The sequence below is a fragment of the Hypomesus nipponensis genome, chromosome 24 (genome assembly GCF_054491055.1).
Source record: "Hypomesus nipponensis isolate SF chromosome 24, ASM5449105v1, whole genome shotgun sequence".
Lineage (NCBI taxonomy): Eukaryota > Metazoa > Chordata > Actinopteri > Osmeriformes > Osmeridae > Hypomesus > Hypomesus nipponensis.
In genome coordinates this window covers 9,151,444-9,170,854 of record NC_140384.1, presented here as the reverse complement: position 1 = coordinate 9,170,854, position 19,411 = coordinate 9,151,444, and the positions used below count along the sequence as shown (strand labels likewise).

Below are 19,411 nucleotides of genomic sequence, written 5' to 3'. Positions count from 1 at the left end.
TTGTCTTAGCTGACGTTGCATTGCCGCAGTGTGAAACCATGTAAACCTGACCCAACCGGTTACATCCGATTCACCGCTCAGGAGTTGCAACCTGTAGACGGGATTAGACGCGCGTCGTAGAAAAATAACATGCTACTCTTCGCCAGCCACGGAACAGTCTGGTGTCGCAGGAGGATGTGGAAAACACGTCCAGGGTGTGGAGGATGGAAGGGGGGTGAGGGGTGGTGAGGGGTGAGGGTCACCTCCCCGGTGAACCAACCAGCCTGTGAGAGAGAGGTCAGGGTGTTCCACCACACGTTTCTGTTTAATAGCAGCCGGTAACGCGACCGACCGTCGTCAACGCAGCCAAATGTCTGTTGACCAGAACTTCACCGTGTCCTGACTGTAGCGCACCACCTCTGTCTGGGACGCAGGTCACACGGAAGGAACGTCCGTGGATACGGTTCTAATCTGACGGAGAATTTAATCTAGATTATGAAACGTAGTAGTTTGCCAGTGGCAGTGAGGACATGGCCTGGCGTTCGTCACAGCGCCAAACATGGAGGACCATGAGAGGGTACAACCAGAGGAGTGGGCATGTGACTGATGTTGGGTAAGTGCAGTCCTGGGTGTGTGTGTGTGTGTTAAGACTACAGATTTCTGCATTAGTGGAGCACATGATTACTTGTTCCCTTACAGTAAGTATAATGATACAGGCACACCCTATTCCCTTAATCCACAACACACATGCGCACACACACACACACACACAAACAGTCTATGGCAGAACTATAGTCGTTTGTACAACCAGTCACTGGTGCATTACTGGACAGCATGCAGGGGGAAAAGGCACTGACACACAGGAGCAGTATGTGTGTGTGTGTGTGTGTCTGTGTTTCTGTGTCTGTGTGTGTGTGTCTGTGTTTCTGTGTGTGTGTGTGTGTGTGTGTGTGTGTTTCTGTGTGTGTGTGTGTTTCTGTGTGTGTGTGTGTGTGTGTGTCTGTGTTTCTGTGTGTGTGTGTGTGTGTGTGTGTGTCTGTGTTTCTGTGTGTGTGTGTGTGTGTGTGTGTGTGTGTGTGTGTCAGCATTACTGTGTGTTGATCCCTTCTTGTAGTGTTCAGGCTGAGCTGTCAGTATTTGGGCAAACTCTCTCTGGCGTCCTCGAGCTTGGAAAGAACCCACTGGAAACACACACACACCCACACACCCACCCACACCCACACCCACACACACACACACACACACACACACACACACACACACACACACACACACACACACACACACACACACACACACACACACACACACACACACACACACACACACACACACATTAGAAATACACTCAGTACACTGAGCTGTGTGGTGATTGGTTAGGAGGGATCTGGGAGGAGCTTACCTTGGCAATATCAGGAGTCTTGAAGTTGATAATCTTCCCAAACTCTTTGGCATGAAACACTGATTTTACTCTCTCCTGTGAAAGAGAAACGGTCAGCAAGAGAAGGGTGTGTGTGCATGTGTGTATGTTTGTTTGTTTGTGTGTGTGTGTGTACGTGTGTGTGTACGTGTGTGTGTGTGTGTGTGTGTGTGTGTGTGTGTGTGTGTGTGTGTGTGAATGAGTGAGAGAGAGAAAGAGTGCTTGTGAAGAGACAGAGAACATGCAAATATTCTGTCTGAAAGGGGAATTTCCTTAATGCATACAAATACTGCCAGTAAGGCCCAGAAACACACCCTGATCTAGACATTGGAGTTCCAGTGCAGAGCAAATCTGTATCTGGAGCCACAGTATTTAGGAGTTACACAACATCATTCCAGTGAAGTGACATCATTCCAGTGAAGTGACATCATTCCAGTGAAGTGACATAATTCCAGTGAAGTGACATGTGTGGCACTGGAGTCAACATGACGCCCGTCAGCACTGCATCCTCCCTCACCTCCAGGGGTCAACCAGAGTCCTCTGACTCACACGCCCAAACGACCACCTTCCATAAATACTTATTTTTCAAGCTGCACCCCTGAGAAGCTAGCAATTGGATGGGGCAGGTGGGCGGCACTGTTACCGAGGAGTGAGGTTTCACCCCTTCAGCTCGGCAACACGTCTGCCCAGCTGTGCATTCAGAATCTGTGGGTTGGTCACTACGTCACTGTGTCCGTGGCAACAAGTTACGAGAGCAGAGGGAGGCGGGCTTTACCTTGGCCTCGATGCGAAGTCTCCGCCCCTCCACGATCATTGGCTCCTTGGTGAACTCGTCGAAGAGGTACTGCCACTCACACGTGAGCTGGCCGAACGTGCCCCTGGTCACGAAGAAGACCCCCCTGGAGGAGGGGAGGGGCAGGACGGGGGGGGGGGAGAGTGAGGTGGAGAGAGAGAGGGGGAAAGGATATATGGGCGGGCGGGAGAGAGGGTGAGGTGGAGAGACAGAAAGGGGGGAGGACATGGGGGGCAGGAGAGGGGGAGAGACAAGAGAGTAAAACCATCCACAGAGCCCCAGTGAAAATGTCCTAGACATGACTTCACCTGACCCTGAAGCCAAGACGCCTCCTCAATAGGAAATCTGAAGACGAGAGTCTGGGGAAATTTGTTTTTGCTAATCAAATTGGTCACCCTTAGTGCGTACCTCTTCGTGATCATCAGGAAGTCCGAGTCGTTAATCTTTGCATGGGCGAAATACCGATACCTGGCAAAGCGCCCGTTCTCAATTTTCTGAGGAAGAAAAGGGGGGAGAGGGTGAGTGAAGCGAAACACAAACGTTGGTCGTTGTTGTAAACAGACTGGTCCCGTGCAAATGTCTGCTCTGCGTCTGCCAGTGTACAGCCTGGTCAAAACCTACCGTCTGCCTGTGTACAGCCTGGTCAAAACCTACCGTCTGCCAGTGTACAGCCTGGTCAAAACCTACCGTCTGCCAGTGTACAGCCTGGTCAAAACCTACCGTCTGTTCGCAACGTCGCCTTAGAAACTATGAACGATTCACGTGATCCAATGATTAACTATAAATAATTCCCGTGACTGTCAGTCAATCTAAAACAACAACAAGTCACTAAAGTCACTAAAAACAACAACAACACAGTAATTCCAGTCTCCCCTCGTCATAGTGTCGAAGGAGGGTGGAGGAGGAGTGTGGAGCATGTGTGAGGGATGAGTGTGCTTGGGATGATGTCATGACTGTTTATGGGGTAGAGGTGCATGGGATGACGGCGTATCGGATAAAGAGGCAGGGATGAAGAGGAAGGGCAGATTGTTTTGAAAATTGAACTTTATTGAGAGAACATGCATGTCATTGACAGTGATAGTGTGGATCTCTTGAGGAATGAAGGAGACAAAAAGAACAATGAAGGAAAACTCTAATCCTATTGGCTGGATTTTAATCAGCAGACCAATCACAACAGCTGTATCTTAGTGTTCCATCCTGGTTTTGACTGTCTCCTTCTAACCACAGAGATGATGACAGAAGGGAAGGGGAGATGACAAGGGCAATATGGGTAGGAAGTACCTGTCCATGTGTATGACAGCTGGTGGTAAACGTCAGTAAAGAAATATCATATAAATATAATAATTCCAACACGCATTTACAACTGTAGTTCTGCCTTACAAACAGCCAGGTCAAACATCACTGTCGGCTAGTTATTTGTTTTACAGATAACGATCTGTTACAGAGCTGTGTAACCCCAGCAACACAACACTGGACACACACACACGCAGCCAGAAGACGACACCCAAAGCCAAAGGAGAAAGGCTAACCACTAGCTTCCTCTCTAGCCTCCTTCATCATCATCATCATCATCATGATGGGCAGTCCTACTCCACTCAGTGAAGGCCTGGCTCCTCTGCAGACAGGAGAGAGAAGACAGCAGAGCGTCAGGACGAGAGAGAAGACAGCAGAGCGTCAGGACGAGAGAGAGAAGACAGCAGAGCGTCAGGACGAGAGAGAAGACAGCAGAGCGTCAGGACGAGAGAGAGAAGACAGCAGAGCGTCAGGACGAGAGAGAAGACAGCAGAGCGTCAGGACGAGAGAGAAGACAGCAGAGCGTCAGGACGAGAGAGAAGACAGCAGAGCGTCAGGACGAGAGAGAGAAGACAGCAGAGCGTCAGGACGAAAGAGAAGACAGCAGAGCGTCAGGACGAGAGAGAAGACAGCAGAGCGTCAGGACGAGAGAGAAGACAGCAGAGCGTCAGGACGAGAGAGAGAAGACAGCAGAGCGTCAGGACGAGAGAGTAGACAGCAGAGCGTCAGGACGAGAGAGAGAAGACCGCAGAGCGTCAGGACGAGAGAGAAGACAGCAGAGCGTCAGGACGAGAGAGAAGACAGCAGAGCGTCAGGACGAGAGAGAAGACAGCAGAGCTTCAGGACGAGAGAGAAGACAGCAGAGCGTCAGGACGAGAGAGAGAAGACAGCAGAGCGTCAGGACGAGAGAGAAGACAGCAGAGCGTCAGGACGAGAGAGAAGACAGCAGAGCGTCAGGAAGAGAGAGAAGACAGCAGAGCGTCAGGACGAGAGAGAAGACAGCAGAGCGTCAGGACGAGAGAGAAGACAGCAATCAGGACAGACAGGCCCAGTGCTGGGCTCCACCCACCAGTCATCTACTGGGGTTCAACTGTGGTTCTACTGGGGTTCAACTGGGGTTCTACTGGGGTTCAACTGGGGTTCTACTGTGGTTCTACTGGGGTTCTACTGGGGTTCTACTGGGGTTCTACTGAAGCTTACAGAGTAGCTCTTTGCATGAACACAAACTCAGGATGTAATCTACCGACACACACCCAACACACCCGAGGACCACACACCACCTTTAGAGACGATCAATACACACTCACTCACACACTCACTCACAGGCACAAACATGCCCACTTCCTGTATCCAGCTCTAGCCACACCTCTCAGGGTCTACAGGCCACACCCACTAGTCCACACCAGCAGAGAGATACCTTTAACCCCGTAGGGCCCACTACAACCACACTGTAGCTCTAGGACAACAGGAGAAGACTGAGACTACCTGGTGGCTAGCTTAGCTTAGCATACTCTACGTACTGTGGTAGAAGTGCTAGCATTTGGCCAGGGGGAAAATGTCCTCCATCTGGGTCTGAAGCCAGGACTGTCAGTCCAGAGGAGGGAGGAGGGGGAGCAGAGAGAACGTCAGAACCAGACACACCACACGCTCCTTTAGAGAACCAGGGGAACCTTGACCACACACACATAGAACACACGCCTAGAACACACACCTGGAACACACACCTTGAACACACACCTAGAACACACACATCTAGAACGACCACCTCCAGGTACTGCAGCTATATGGGTGGGTGTGGAGGGAGAAAGGGAGAGAAGGTGTGTCCTCTCAGGGGTGAGGGGGAGGGGCTAGATCTGGGATCCAATCAACTCACCTGTAGCATCTGGCTGCCGATGCCCTCTATTTCCTTATATGGTCGTATGACTCCGTCTTCGTGGATGAAGCGAGGCGGGCGTAGGGACTCCACATCCTGCGACGTCTCTGCCGCCCTGGAGAAGAAAACCAACACACCTCAGAGTTACATCACAGGTCTCTGGAGACAAACACACACACACACACACACAGGCTGATGAACACACTTGAACACACATTCAGAGCAGATACACAACGAGATGAAAACACACACCTCTTGATGCCCTGGAAGGTGCTGCTGGCCATGTCTATGATGCCTCCAGTGGGGCGAGCCACGGCCCCCACCAGCCCCTTCCCTACGCCCTTAAAGAAGCCAGCTGCTCCCTCCTTCTGGGCCCCTGGGAACACACACACACACCATACACACACACACACCATACACACACACACACACACCATCAGGAACCTATAAAGCCCTCTGTCAGGCGAAGTGTGTGTGGTGTCAGTGTGTAGCCAGGCTGGCATGCAGAGCAGAGAGGAGCAGCTGTACCTTTGATGGGCTTGGTGACGATCCCTGTGATCCCACTGACAAAGCCCTGCCACACACAACACACTCAGATTCAGTCAACTGACTCAGATTCAACAGACTCAGTCAACAGACTCAGTCAACAGACTCAGTCAACAGACTCAGTCAACAGACTCAGTCAACAGACTCAGTCAGCAGACTCAGTCAACAGACTCAGTCAACAGACTCAGTCAACAGACTCAGTCAACTTCAGTCAGATTCATTCCTTACAAACAGATACTGCTTCAGCACTCCTGGGCAGAATCTCCATCAAGCTAAGGTTCTAATTAATACATTTAACTGGACTGGTTAAAGTGGTTTGATGAGACTGGTTGACAGGACTGGTTAAACCGGTCCAAGAGGCTGGTTCCAGTGGTCTAAGAGGCTGGTTCCAGTGGTCTAAGAGGCTGGTTCCAATGGTCTAACAGGCTGGTTCCAGTGGTCTAACAGGCTGGTTCCAGTGGTCTAAGAGGCTGGTTCCAGTGGTCTAAGAGGCTGGTTCCAGTGGTCTAAGAGGCTGGTTCCAGTGGTCTAAGAGGCTGGTTCCAGTGGTCTAAGAGGCTGGTTCCAGTGGTCTAAGAGGCTGGTTCCAGTGGTCTAAGAGGCTGGTTCCAGTGGTCTAAGAGGCTGGTTCCAGTGGTCTAAGAGGCTGGTGGACTCACAGAGACCAGCCCCTTGCCCCCCCGGGTCAGGCCCTCTCTCAGGCCGCTGGGCTGCTTGTTCATGGTCTCTCGTCTCTTCTGCTGGTACTCCTCATCCATCGTGATGGCAGCCACGCCCTTCGCCATGGCGCCCGTGATCCTGGAGGCGGCACCCGCTATGCCCCCTGGGAGACGGGATGGAGGGGGGAGGAGGAGGGGAGAGAGAGAGAGAGGATTGAGGAGGAGGATGAGTGAGTGAACAGAATGGGTTATGGGAGGAGGGCAGAGAGTGAGCAAGTGACTCAGAGGAAGACAGAGAAAAGAAAGAGAGGAAGAGAGAGAAAGAGAGAAAGAAAGAGAGAGAGAGATGGGGGGGGTTTCCTTACCAACAGCCCCTCCAACCAGCGCCTTCACTCCGAGGGCCATTCCTTCCACAAACTCCTCTGGCCCCTGGATAGCTCCCTGGGAAACCCCAACTCACAGGTTACTAACACACCCAGATCCACACAGGTTACTAACACAACCACACAGGTTACTTACACACCCAGATCCACACAGGTTACTAACACAACCACACAGGTTACTAACACACCCAGATCCACACAGGTTACTAACACACCCAGATCCACACAGATCCTCATCCGACCTCAACCACACAACTACACCAGACGTGTGCTGTCTAGGGCAGGTGGAGGGCAGGGGGTGTGGGCGGGGCAAGGGGCGGGGCCAGCCTACCTGGTAGGGCTCGTAGAAGAAGGCCTCCACGCCCTCGGACAGCCCCCTGATCAGGCCGAAGGGGTTCCCCAGGACGTCCAGCCCCAGCACCAGCACGTACATCTGCTTGATGGCCTGGAGACACACACAGACAGACACACACAGACAGACACACAGATATGAGACGTGCTGAGTCAGAAGCCATGTGTTTAACATCCTGTGATGCTGAAGTCTGAGGCAGGTCAAAAGCCCTCGACCCCAGAGGAGCGTGTATGAGAGTGTGTATCCAGACGGCTGGCAGCGCTACAGGGGAGGTGACCTTTGACGAGGTCAGGAACACCAGCCCGTAACCCCAGGAGAGGTACCTGTTTGGAGTAGTGTCTGATGACCTCCCACTGCAGCTGCTGGCTGGTGCGGAACTGGAAGGTCAACTCAAAGAAGGCCAGTCTGGGAGGAACAGGAAGTTAGGAACAGGAAGTCAAGAGACCTCAATGTACTGTATGTGTGTGTGTGTGTGTGTGTGTGTGTGAGAGTGCATATCTGTTGTTGTTTATGTGTGTGTGTGTGTCTGTTAGAGTGCATATCTGTTGTTGTTTATGTGTGTGTGTGTGTGTGAGAGTGCATATCTGTTGTTGTATATGTGTGTGTGTGTGTGTGTGAGAGTGCATATCTGTTGTTGTTTATGTGTGTGTGTGTGTGCCTACTTGAAGACCACATCCTGGACATCTGTGAGCGTGGCTCCGATGCTCTTCAGCAGCAGGTTGAGAGACTGGACCGGGATGACCTCCTTCTCTCTCTTCTCCCTGTTCCCATCCTCCCCTCCAGAACTCAGAGAGAAGCTTAGGTGCAGCTGCAACACACACACACACACACATTACTGTCATTCCTATACAAAAATGCTATGACACACACACACACACATACGGAGCAGACCTTGATGGGTGAGATGTGGAAGTACTCGTAGAGGCTGATGGGGGAGGTGTCAGTCGCAGACACGTGGTTCAGCTCTGTCTTCAGGTACTCTGTATCCTTCTCAAACAGCTCAACCTAACACACACACACACACACACACACACACACGGGATCAGGACTCTTAAGTATCCAGGATACTGGGTTTATACTGGTGAGATATGGTGAGTCATAACTTGATACACAGAGAGAGGGAGAGAGGGTCAGAGGGAGAGAGAGAGGGAGGGAGGGAGAGAGGGAGAGAGAGAGAGAGAGAGAGAGAGGGAGGGTCAGAGGGAGAGAGGGAGAGAGAGAGAGGGAGAGAGGGAGAGAGAGAGAGAGAGAGAGAGAGAGAGAGAGAGAGAGAGAGAGAGAGGGAGGGAGGGAGGGAGGGAGGGAGGGAGGGAGGGAGGGAGGGAGAGAGAGAGAGAGAGAGAGAGAGAGAGAGAGAGAGAGAGAGAGAGGGAGGGAGGGAGGGAGGGAGGGAGGGAGGGAGGGAGGGAGGGAGGGAGGGAGGGAGGGAGAGGGAGAGAGAGGGAGAGAGAGGGAGAGAGAGAGAGAGGGTCAGAGGGAGAGAGAGAGGGAGGGAGAGAGAGAGGGAGAGAGGGAGGGAAAGAGGGAGAGTTAAACGTCACCTCCTGCTCTGATGTCATCACGCTGGCGTTCTCTGGGGTGAAGAGATCCCAGATGGCGTACAGGAAGCCCAGGTCCAGTTTCAGGTCCATCTCCTGGATCAGAACCTTGAAATACCTGGAGAGAGGAGGGGGAGTTAAGAGGATGAGAGAGGGGGGTGTGGGGGGGAGGGGGGGAGTGAGAGAGTGAGAAAGTTAGAACAGAAAAAGAGAGAGAGAGAAAGAGAGACAGTGGGTGAGAGAGAAGGGGTAGTGAGGGGTAATGAAAGAGAGGGTAATGGGGTAGAGAGACATTGACTGTGAAGGCTGTGTAACTGACTTGATGCGTGAGATGTCGGAGTGTCCGGCAGCCCTGGTAATGATGCTGATGTCAGTCAGCGGTTTGGGCTCTGGAGACGAGACAGAAACACATCACTCATCCATACCTGTTACAACACCCGTCCATACCTGTTACATCACTCATCCATACCTGTTACATCACTCATCCATACCTGTTACATCACTCATCCATACCTGTTACATCACTCATCCATACCCGTTACATCACTCATCCATACCTGTTACATCACTCATCCATACCTGTTACATCACTCATCCATACCCGTTACATCACTCATCCATACCTGTTACATCACTCATCCATACCTGTTACATCACTCATCCATACCTGTTACATCACTCATCCATACCCGTTACATCACTCATCCATACCCGTTACATCACTCATCCCACACAAGCCCTTATCCATCACACCCCTCTAGGCAGGGTCGTCACCTGCAGCCAGGGACTGACCTGAGTCCATGGTGACAGACTTGGGCAGTTTGACCGGGTAGAACACATAGGGGAAGATGGCTCCTGGCAGCTGATTCTGGATCTGTGGAACAGCAACACCATGAGCACATCTGCATATAGGAGCTGCACTGTTGGAGGGGAGGGGGGTTCTGATCGAGATGGGAAAGGTCTAGGGTTCTAGAGTTTAGTGAAGGGGTTCTGACCTGTATGTGGCAGGGTTAGGGTTACCTGTATGTGGCAGGGTTAGGGTGTAATGAGAGGGATAGGGTTACCTGTCTGTGGCAGGGTTATGGTGTAATGAGAGGGTTAGGGTTACCTGTATGTGGCAGGGTTAGGGTTACCTGTATGTGGCAGGGTTATGGTGTAATGAGAGGGTTAGGGTTACCTGTATGTGGCAGGGTTAGGGTTACCTGTATGTGGCAGGGTTATGGTGTAATGAGAGGGTTAGGGTTACCTGTATGTGGCAGGGTTAGGGTTACCTGTATGTGGCAGGGTTAGGGTTACCTGTATGTGGCAGGGTTAGGGTTACCTGTATGTGGCAGGGTTAGGGTTACCTGTATGTGGCAGGGTTAGGGTTACCTGTATGTGGCAGGGTTATGGTGTAATGAGAGGGTTATGGTTACCTGTTTGTTGCAGGGTTATGGTGTAATGAGAGGGTTATGGTTACCTGTATGTGGCAGGGTTATGGTGTAATGAGAGGGTTAGGGTTACCTGTATGCGGTTGATCTGGACGCGGTAGGCGCTCTGGTGGGCCGACACGCTGTACTCCACCTTGACGCCCGGCAGGTAGTTCCTCCTGAGCGGGGAGTCATACGGCTGCAGCATCCTCATGTCCAGCCCGTTAGGGGTCAGGGACACCTGGGGGCACACACAGGTCAGAGGTCGCCAGGGGTCGCGTGGGTCATAGTCTTTGAACTAAAACAACCACAAGACTGAAGCTACTGATGAACAAACTTGTTATTGTTTCAAGTGAACACTCTGGGCTATATGTGGCCTAAACGTGATTGACTGAGGACATATTTCAACGTCTAAAACTTGCGTGCTACGGGTTCCAGAGGTTTCTTATTTAAGAAAGGAGCAGGACGTTGACCCCTGACCTGGAAGTTGTTGTCCAGGTCCTGTATCAGGTTGTCCACAGGTCCGCTGTCTACGTACTCCTTGAACAGTTTCTCCAGCATCTCGGTGTCCTTCACGTTCAGGGGTTTCCAGCGAGACTTCTTCTTGGGTTTGCACTCCCACACCACGTCAGAGCTGAACACAAAAGACAACTTTGTCAGGAGTCAGGAGTCAGGTGGCTGAGCGGTTAAGGAATCGGGCTAGTATTCTGAAGGTTTCCGGTTCTATTCCAGCCGTGCCAAATGATGTTGTGTCCTCGGGCAAGGCACTTCACCCTACTTGCCTCGGGGGAATGTCCTTGTACTTACTGTAAGTCGCTCTGGATAAGAACGTATGCTAAATGATTAAATGTAAATGTAATGTGTGTGTGTGTGTACGTGCATGTGTGTGTATGCAGGTATTTGAGTGTGTGTGGTATCTGTGTGAGTGCGTGTGTGTGTACATGCGTGTGTGTGTGGTATCTGTGTGTGTGTGTGGTATATGTGTGGGTGTGGTATCTGTGTGTGTACCTGGTGATGCCAATGAAAGACACTTCCTGGCTACTGCTGTTGTTGACCAGGGACACGCCCACATTCTGGAGGGAGAGGATGATTTCCTGCGCGGCCAGCTCGGCCTTCTCGCTCTCACACAGCTGCCTGTAGACCCGGCGCTCCTGGGTGAACAGCGCCACCCTCTGGAGGCCCTCATAGAAGGAGATGAAGAAGAGCTTGCCCTCTTTGTTCACGTCCACACGCTGGTCCTACGAGAACACGGGTTTCATGGAGATGTTTACATTTCGGAGCGCGCTGGATCAGGTGTTGGATGAATGCAATGGAAAGACAAGGTGTCTGACAGACTGTACATACAGTACTGTAAAATAGTTCTGAAAATAAAAATATCATTATCCCACAGTTAATTATGATTCTCTCTCTCTCTTTCTCCTCTTCCTCCAGTAGTCTCTCCTCCCCTCCTCTCACCTCTCTCCTGGTGTCCTTCCTCCCCTCCTCTCACCTCTCCTGGTGTCTCTCCTCCCCTCCTCTCACCTCTCCTGGTGTCCCTCCTCCCACCTCTCTCCTGGTGTCCCTCCTCCCCTCCCCTCATCTCTCTCCAGGTGTCCCTCCTCCCCCCTCTCTACTGGTGTCTCTCCTCCCACCTCTCTCCTGGTGTCCCTCCTCCCCTCCTCCCACCTCTCTCCTGGTGTCCCTCCTCCCCTCCCCTCATGTCTCTCCTGGTGTCCCTCCTCCCCTCCTCCCACCTCTCTCCTGGTGTCCCTCCTCCCACCTCTCTCCTGGTGTCTCTCCTCCCACCTCTCTCCTGGTGTCCCTCCTCCCACCTCTCTCCTGGTGTCCCTCCTCTCCTCCCCTCACCTCCTCACTCTTCAGCTCTCCGCTGTAGGGGCCGCAGGTCCACTTGAGCTGCCTGGAGCCTGTGGGCTCTGCCCAGGTGTAGTACACAGCCCTGCCTGGCTCCAGCGAGTCTCTCTCCTTCTGGGAGCTGGGACACACACACACACACATATACATACAGTTAGAACATGTAATCAATTAAAACTAGTAACAAGATAGGTGAGGGTTGAAAACCATTTAGTTATGGTCAAGAAGTGGCAGCACCCTGGAAACAGCCAAGCCATCACACACACACACACACACACACACACACGGTTGCTAAAGTAACCAAGTACACCCCATCGGAGTCATAAGAGCCACAAGAAGTCTTGGATTAGATCAACAAGATGGCAGTCTGACAGTAGTCTGATGTCACTATTGCAGCGAAAAGTTTGAAAAATTGACGTTAAAAGTTTTACAATCCAGTATCCTGCAAAACACAACAATGATAATCTTAGTCAATATTTTGTTAAAGAAGAGATTAACAAAGGAGAAAAAGAGCAGATATCCCAGGAGTCCCATTCAATCACCAGCAGCCAGAACTACAAAGGACTACAACCAGGAAGCAGGAAGTGAACCTTGAAATAAAGAAGGTCAAAGGGTAAATGTCACTGTAACAGGAAGGTAAAAAGAACCACAAATGTGAACACGTCGCATTCAAATACAGGAAGCGGAGGTCCTATACCAGTGGCTGGATCACATTTAAACAGCCAATCAGCAACAGCCAAATCTACAACTAGGAAGTAAAAAAGGAATCTCGAGTTTGGCACTACTGTGCTCAGTCAAACCCAGGACTAGGGCCAGGTCTGGGTCTAGGTCCAGGCCTGGGTCTATCTCAACCTGACCTGGTCTCGTCCTCCTGCTCAGAGAAGGAAAGGTCCAGAAGATCGCTGGCCACCCACACTGAAGAGTCTCTCCTGCCGCTAGCCCCACAAACACAAACAAACAACATCAACAACCACGCTCCGTCAACAACAACTGAACAAACAGGAAGTGCACCTCAGACACAAACATCTGTTGAAAGATGAGAGACATGAATATGTGGACAAAACAAACATGACATTTATACACTATATAATACAACCACTGTACTATATAAACACTCTATAAACCCTGACTAGATATGCCTCCCACAGAGGGAGAGTGGAGGAGGGATCCCGACCCCTGACCCCTGACTCCTGACCCCCCTCACCTCTGGTAGAAGTCCAGCATCATGTCCTTGGTGTGGTTGATGATGAGGAAGGGCGCGGCTCCGTCATGGTAGTCAGAGAAACGGATCACTGCCGAGTGTTCCGTGAGGTTCACGTCCACGATGATTCCGCCCAGCTGGACCGTACAAAAACATGGCAGGGATTTTGTCTATGTGTGTGTGTCTGTGTGTGTACAGTGTGTACAGTGTGTACAGTGTGTCACTCACAGTGTTGTCCAGGTGCAGAAGCAGGCAGTTTTCGGGCCGGGTGAAGTCGATGGTTTGGGGGGCCGACTGAGAGCCTTCTACCTTCACCTTCAGCTTCTTGGCGTGTTTCTCTGGCCAGAACGGGATGGCAAACTGGAGAGAGCAAGGGAGAGAGAGAGCAAGAGAGAGAGAGAGAGAGAGAGAGAGAGAGAGAGAGAGAGAGAGCAAGATAGAGAGAGAAAGAGAGAGAAAGAGAGAAAAGGAGAGAGATAGTGAGGGAGAAGAAGAGAGGTAACAGAGAAGGGTGTAGAAGGAGAGAGCTGAGCATCAAAATCAGCTCCATTATCAACATCTTGTGAGTCACGTCTACCTCCAGGGTTCACGTCCCAGCCCCCCAGGGATCTGACCTGTTCCGGCTTGGCCTCTGTCCAGTTCTCCTGGCCCTCCTCGCTGACCAGGATGGTGAGCTTGGTTCTGTTCACCAGCATGTAGAACGGCACGAAGGTCACGAGGCGGGTCAAACTGAAGCTGCTCGCATCGATCTTCACGCCCACCTGGAAAACAGGCCAATCACAGTTACCCTCGGTGACGCTGCGTCTTTAACGAGCCAATCACATTATCGGACTGATTGAGGGACATCATTTGATGTGGTTTCTGGCTGAGCAGAGACTAGTTCTACTCCTCACCCTCTGAGAGATACTCACCAAGTAGTCTTTCACCCCGCCCTTGCACTTCACGTCGCCATAGCTACCGACAGTATCCAAGGAGAAGTCATCCGACAGTTCACTGTCTGAGATCATCAGACGCACCTGGCATGACGGAGAGAGAGAGAGAGACAGAGAGAGAGAGAGAGAGAGATAGAACGAAAGAAGGAAAGTGAAAGAGCAAGAGAGTGGTAAGAGAGAGAGAGGTTAGGGTTATAGTCGCAGGGCAAGCAGATGTGACACTCCACCTATGAAGAGTTCAGACACTGAGGAAGGTACAACGTCCGTTTCCCATAATCTTCCAGACTGAGGCTCCGCCCAGTTGGCCTACCTTGTTGTTCTGCAGGAAGTTGTGCGGCTTGAAGGAGAACAGCAGAGGCATGTCATAGTCCAGCGGGTGTTTGCGGTGGATGTCGTCAGCCTTGTACTGCAGCAGCCTGCCCGTCTTGTTCAGCATCCAATAAGGAGAGTGGATGGCGACCACCGCCTGGCCGGCCTCGTACGTGACGTGAACCGCAATGTCAAGCTCCGCCCTCTTCCTGTCCTCCCCCTGGACGTCCGGCTCAGAGTGATACTCCTCCACGTGTAGCGAGCGGAACACAAGGAAGGTGATCTCTTCCTGGTTGCTGCGGAGATTGTACTCGGCCGACCAATCCTGGGAGAGGTAATCCAGGAGGCGGAGCTCCAGGCTGGACTGGTTGATGACGGCCGTGTGGAGCTGGGCGGAGTGGCCCTCGCTCAGGGTGGAGGCGGAGTCTCCGCTGTCCTGTTGGCCAATCAACGGAGAGATAGGTTAGTGCACCTGTCGTCTGTAGGTGATGGGGTTAGTGCACCTGTCGTCTGTAGGTGATGGGGTTAGTGCACCTGTCGTCTGTAGGTGATGGGGTTAGTGCACCTGTCGTCTGTAGGTGATGGGGTTAGTGCACCTGTCGTCTGTAGGTGATGGGGTTAGTGCACCTGTCGTCTGTAGGTGATGGGGTTAGTGCACCTGTCGTCTGTAGGTGATGGGGTTAGTGCACCTGTCGTCTGTAGGTGATGGGGTTAGTGCACCTGTCGTCTGTAGGTGATGGGGTTAGTGCACCTGTCGTCTGTAGGTGATGGGGTTAGTGCACCTGTCGTCTGTAGGTGATGGGGTTAGTGTACCTGTAGTCTGTAGGTGATGGGGTTAGTCTACCTGTAGTCTGTAGGTGATGGGGTTAGTGTACCTGTAGTCTGTAGGTGATGGAGTTAGTCTACCTGTAGTCTGTAGGTGATGGGGTTAGTGTACCTGTAGTCTGTAGGTGATGGAGTTAGTCTACCTGTAGTCTGTAGGTGATGGGGTTAGTGTACCTGTAGTCTGTAGGTGATGGAGTTAGTCTACCTGTAGTCTGTAGGTGATGGGGTTAGTGTACCTGTAGTCTGTAGGTGATGGAGTTAGTCTACCTGTAGTCTGTAGGTGATGGAGTTAGTGTACCTGTAGTCTGTAGGTGATGGAGTTAGTCTACCTGTAGTCTGTAGGTGATGGGGTTAGTGTACCTGTAGTCTGTAGGTGATGGGGTTAGTGTACCTGTAGTCTGTAGGTGATGGAGTTAGTCTACCTGTAGTCTGTAGGTGATGGGGTTAGTGTACCTGTAGTCTGTAGGTGATGGAGTTAGTCTACCTGTAGTCTGTAGGTGATGGGGTTAGTGTACCTGTAGTCTGTAGGTGATGGAGTTAGTCTACCTGTCGTCTGTAGGTGATGGGGTTAGTGTACCTGTAGTCTGTAGGTGATGGGGTAGGGCAGCAGGTTGCGCAGCAGGAAGGAGGGCCACAGGTGCAGGACGTAAGGTTGGTCGAAGTGCTCCCCGGCTCCGCCCGTGTGCGACGACGTCACGGCGTCCTTCAGCGGCACGATGTTGACCATGAGCACGCCGGAGCTGTCGGCGTGGCGACGGCAGGTCTGCTGCACGCGCACGCCGGGCTGCAGGATCACGTCGTCATAGCTGAAGCCCTCTGAGCTGTCGTACTGCTCGTCGCCCTCGGTTACGGGCTGCAGGCTCAGCTCAGACCTGCAGCGGGCAGCAGACGCACGTTAGGGTTGGCTGTGTTTGTGTGTGTATGTGTGTGTGTGTAAGTGTGTGTGTGTGTGTGTGTGTGTTCTGACCTGTATGAGTCCAGCGGGACACAGAACTCCTCAGTGGGCTTAGCGATGCCGAGGCAAGTAGAGCCCTCCAGCACTCTGAAGGGGATGGAGAAGTGGTTGATGATCTAGGGGGAGAGAGAGATAGAGAGATAGGGGGAGAGAGAGATATAGAGAGATAGGGAGAGAGAGAGAGAGAGAAAGAGAGAGAGAGATAGGGGGAGAGAGAGAGATAGAGATAGGGAGAGAAAGAGAGAGAGAGAAAGAGATAGGGAGAGAGAGAGAGAGATAGAGAGATAGGGGGAGAGAGAGAGAGAGAGAGAGAGAGATAGGGAGAGAGAGAGAGAGATAGGGAGAGAGAGAGAGAGATAGAGAGATAGGGGGAGAGAGAGAGATAGAGAGAGAGAGAGAGAGAGAGAGAGAGAGAGAGAGAGAGAGAAAAAGAGAGAGAGAGAGACAGAGAGAGAGAGAGAGAGAGAGAGAGAGAGAGAGAGAGAGAAAGAGAGAGAGAGAGAGAGAGAGAGGGAGACATGTCATATGTGTCTGTCAACAGACAGAATCTGAGGGCAAATCATTTGAAAGCTGATACACACACACACACTCACCTACACATGCACACACACCCTCAACTACACACACACACACCCTCACCCACACACACACACACCCTCACCTGGAACGGCGAGCGGATCTTGATGTACTTGCTGCCCTCCACAGAGTAGATCTGACACACCAGGAAGCGTGTCACTCCCGACTCACTGTGCATGACGCTGTACATGCCCTTCCCCACCTTGATAAGAGGGATCACTCCTGCAGAGGTGTGGCCCACTGGAGCTGGGGGGAGGGGAGGGAGGGAGGGAGGGAGGAGGGGAGGGAGGGAGGGAGGGAGGAGGGGAGGGAGGGAGCGAGGGGAGGGGAGGGGAGGGGAGGGGAGGGGAGGGGAGGGGAGGGAGGGAGGGAGGGAGGGAGGGAGGGAGGGAGGGAGGGAGGGAGGGAGGGAGGGAGGGAGGGAGGGAGGGAGGGAGGGAGGGAGGGAGGGAGGGAGGGAGGGAGGGAGGGAGGGAGGGGAGGAGGGGAGGAGGGGAGGCTGGTTAGCATACAGTTGAGCTACGTAGTGCTTAATTGATGAACACTGGCCTATGGTAGTGGTAGCAGTGTTCAGGTCTTACTGGGCTGGATGAAGTAGTCCTTGGCGCTGAGGGAGGTCATGGCAGAGAACTGGTCGGTGTGTGTGGTGGTGTGGAGGTAGTCCATGTCTAGACTGTCTCCGTCCTGCAGCTCCACCCGGCGCTCCTCCGCCCGGCGACCCTCCGCCTGGCGACCCAGCGGGCTGAACATGTGACTGTGCAGCACGGACACGGCCACGCCCAGACGGTTCTGCACGATGAACGGAGCCTCGTCCTTCTGGAAGCACTCTGCCGTCTGCTTGGCCGCCTCCGCAAACGCCTGGCCGGGGCATGCCATAAGCACACATTAGATACACACCCATCAGACACACACCCATCAGATACACACACACACACCCATCAGATCCACACACACATCAGACACACACACACACTCTCTCTCTCTCTCTCTCTCCACCCACCGTGCCGAGGTTACTGAGCATGCTCAGTCCGCACTTGGAGAGGGTGATGTTGAGCTGGTCCTTGCTGCTGATGTGGATGACGGTCTTGTAGTCCGGCACGCTGCAATCCACCTCGTCTGACAGGCCTGGGTACTGAGACGACTTCTTCTTCATCTGGGAACACACACGTATGGTAGAGAGAGAGAGAGAGACACATAGAGAGAGACACAGAGAGAGAGAAAGAGAGAGAAAGACAGAGAGACAGAGAGAGAGAGAGACAGAGAGAGACAGAGACACAGAGAGACAGAGAGAGAGAGAGAGAGAGAGAGAGACTTGTTTGTGAGACAGTTTGTGAGACAGATAGTACAGATGTGTGTGTGAGCCAGAGAGAGAGTATACATGTGTGTGTGTGTGTGAGACAGAGACAGGTGTGTGTGTGTGGACCTTCAGTCCCAGGGTCCACGGTCTGAATCCGTCTTTGTTGTCGTCCTCTAAGGGTTCCAGTAAAGGCTCCCACACCCCCAGCACCTCATTGTAGTAGTGAACCTAAACATGACACAACACACTGCACTCACACACTAGATAGAGCTGACTGTGAGGGGTGATAGTGTAGTGTGTGTGTGTGTGTGTGTGTGTGTGTACCTCCAGGTTGAGCTGGCTGTGCAGGTTGATGAGGGTGGTCCAGTCCTTGACGTCTCCATGGAAGGAGGACTTGGCCAGCAGCATGGGCACGGTGCGGTGCCCCACCCCTGCCTCAAGGGTCAGGCAGATAGAGCTGATGTTCACCTGCGGGGACCGACCGAGAGTCTAATCAAACGCACCTAACTGGATTCCTGGTTAAACTCATATGGGACCCATCCCATGTTGTTCCAACAAGGGTCCACTTGATTTGTGTGTGTTGAGGTGCAGACCTGCAGGGACTCCCCCTGGGGGACGAGGGGGGCCAGGGAATGGGCGTCCTCCTGACACTGATCCTCCAGGAACCAGAGGTTCATCTCCTTCCAGCCCTGCTGCTCCCACAGCGCCGGGGCAGCGGGGCTGTCATCCTCCTGGGGGGTCTCAGCGGCGGGGGTGAGGACCGACTGGATGGTGATCACCGTGTTGATGATGATGGGGGACACCTGAGGGGAGGGGGAGGGGGGGGTTATGTGTATAGATCATTATTATATGATAGGATGGCTTGGTATGATGATGGTATATGAAGTACTGTACATGATAGCAAGTACATGACATGTCATTCTGTGTTTTACACTTTCCACTACGCTACCCTTCTCTTCAGACTGTGTTTGACTGCTTCGTATGTGTGTAATGCTCCAGGTGCGGGGGTGTTCAGAGCTGTGAGCAGCTCCTCTGGACAGCAGGGGGCGCCAGCTACCTTGAGGGTGAGGGCCTGGATGGAGACGTCCATGGACTGAGGGGAGCCGGTGGGCTGGGAGCTCCTGAAGAACACCTGACAGGGCAGCAGCACCGTGGTCATGTTGTTCTTCCTCTTCTCCCTCAGGAAGGGGCAGGCCACCACCTGGAGCACACACACACAC

General features: G+C 52.6%; 1 protein-coding gene across 1 annotated transcript in view; it reads right to left on the bottom strand.

Moving 5' to 3' along the window:
• Nucleotides 1-80: 80 nt before the first annotated feature.
• The window catches only part of vps13a (vacuolar protein sorting 13 homolog A), a 36,150-nt gene continuing 16,819 nt past the window's right edge, over nucleotides 81-19,411 (bottom strand). Inside the window, 35 exon segments of the mRNA XM_084690802.1 lie at nucleotides 81-1,160; nucleotides 1,382-1,456; nucleotides 2,175-2,298; nucleotides 2,601-2,686; nucleotides 5,359-5,473; nucleotides 5,611-5,734; nucleotides 5,887-5,932; nucleotides 6,564-6,727; nucleotides 6,929-7,004; nucleotides 7,278-7,391; nucleotides 7,622-7,703; nucleotides 7,961-8,106; nucleotides 8,190-8,303; nucleotides 8,840-8,954; nucleotides 9,156-9,225; nucleotides 9,629-9,710; nucleotides 10,340-10,486; nucleotides 10,726-10,879; nucleotides 11,254-11,483; nucleotides 12,091-12,217; nucleotides 12,954-13,031; nucleotides 13,301-13,434; nucleotides 13,526-13,657; nucleotides 13,912-14,058; nucleotides 14,209-14,313; nucleotides 14,540-14,974; nucleotides 15,941-16,235; nucleotides 16,331-16,434; nucleotides 16,980-17,140; nucleotides 17,476-17,752; nucleotides 17,895-18,047; nucleotides 18,318-18,419; nucleotides 18,516-18,659; nucleotides 18,785-18,994; nucleotides 19,249-19,392. Of these exon segments, the coding sequence (XP_084546928.1) occupies nucleotides 1,110-1,160; nucleotides 1,382-1,456; nucleotides 2,175-2,298; nucleotides 2,601-2,686; nucleotides 5,359-5,473; nucleotides 5,611-5,734; nucleotides 5,887-5,932; nucleotides 6,564-6,727; nucleotides 6,929-7,004; nucleotides 7,278-7,391; nucleotides 7,622-7,703; nucleotides 7,961-8,106; nucleotides 8,190-8,303; nucleotides 8,840-8,954; nucleotides 9,156-9,225; nucleotides 9,629-9,710; nucleotides 10,340-10,486; nucleotides 10,726-10,879; nucleotides 11,254-11,483; nucleotides 12,091-12,217; nucleotides 12,954-13,031; nucleotides 13,301-13,434; nucleotides 13,526-13,657; nucleotides 13,912-14,058; nucleotides 14,209-14,313; nucleotides 14,540-14,974; nucleotides 15,941-16,235; nucleotides 16,331-16,434; nucleotides 16,980-17,140; nucleotides 17,476-17,752; nucleotides 17,895-18,047; nucleotides 18,318-18,419; nucleotides 18,516-18,659; nucleotides 18,785-18,994; nucleotides 19,249-19,392 (4,863 nt within the window). The 3' untranslated portion in view covers nucleotides 81-1,109.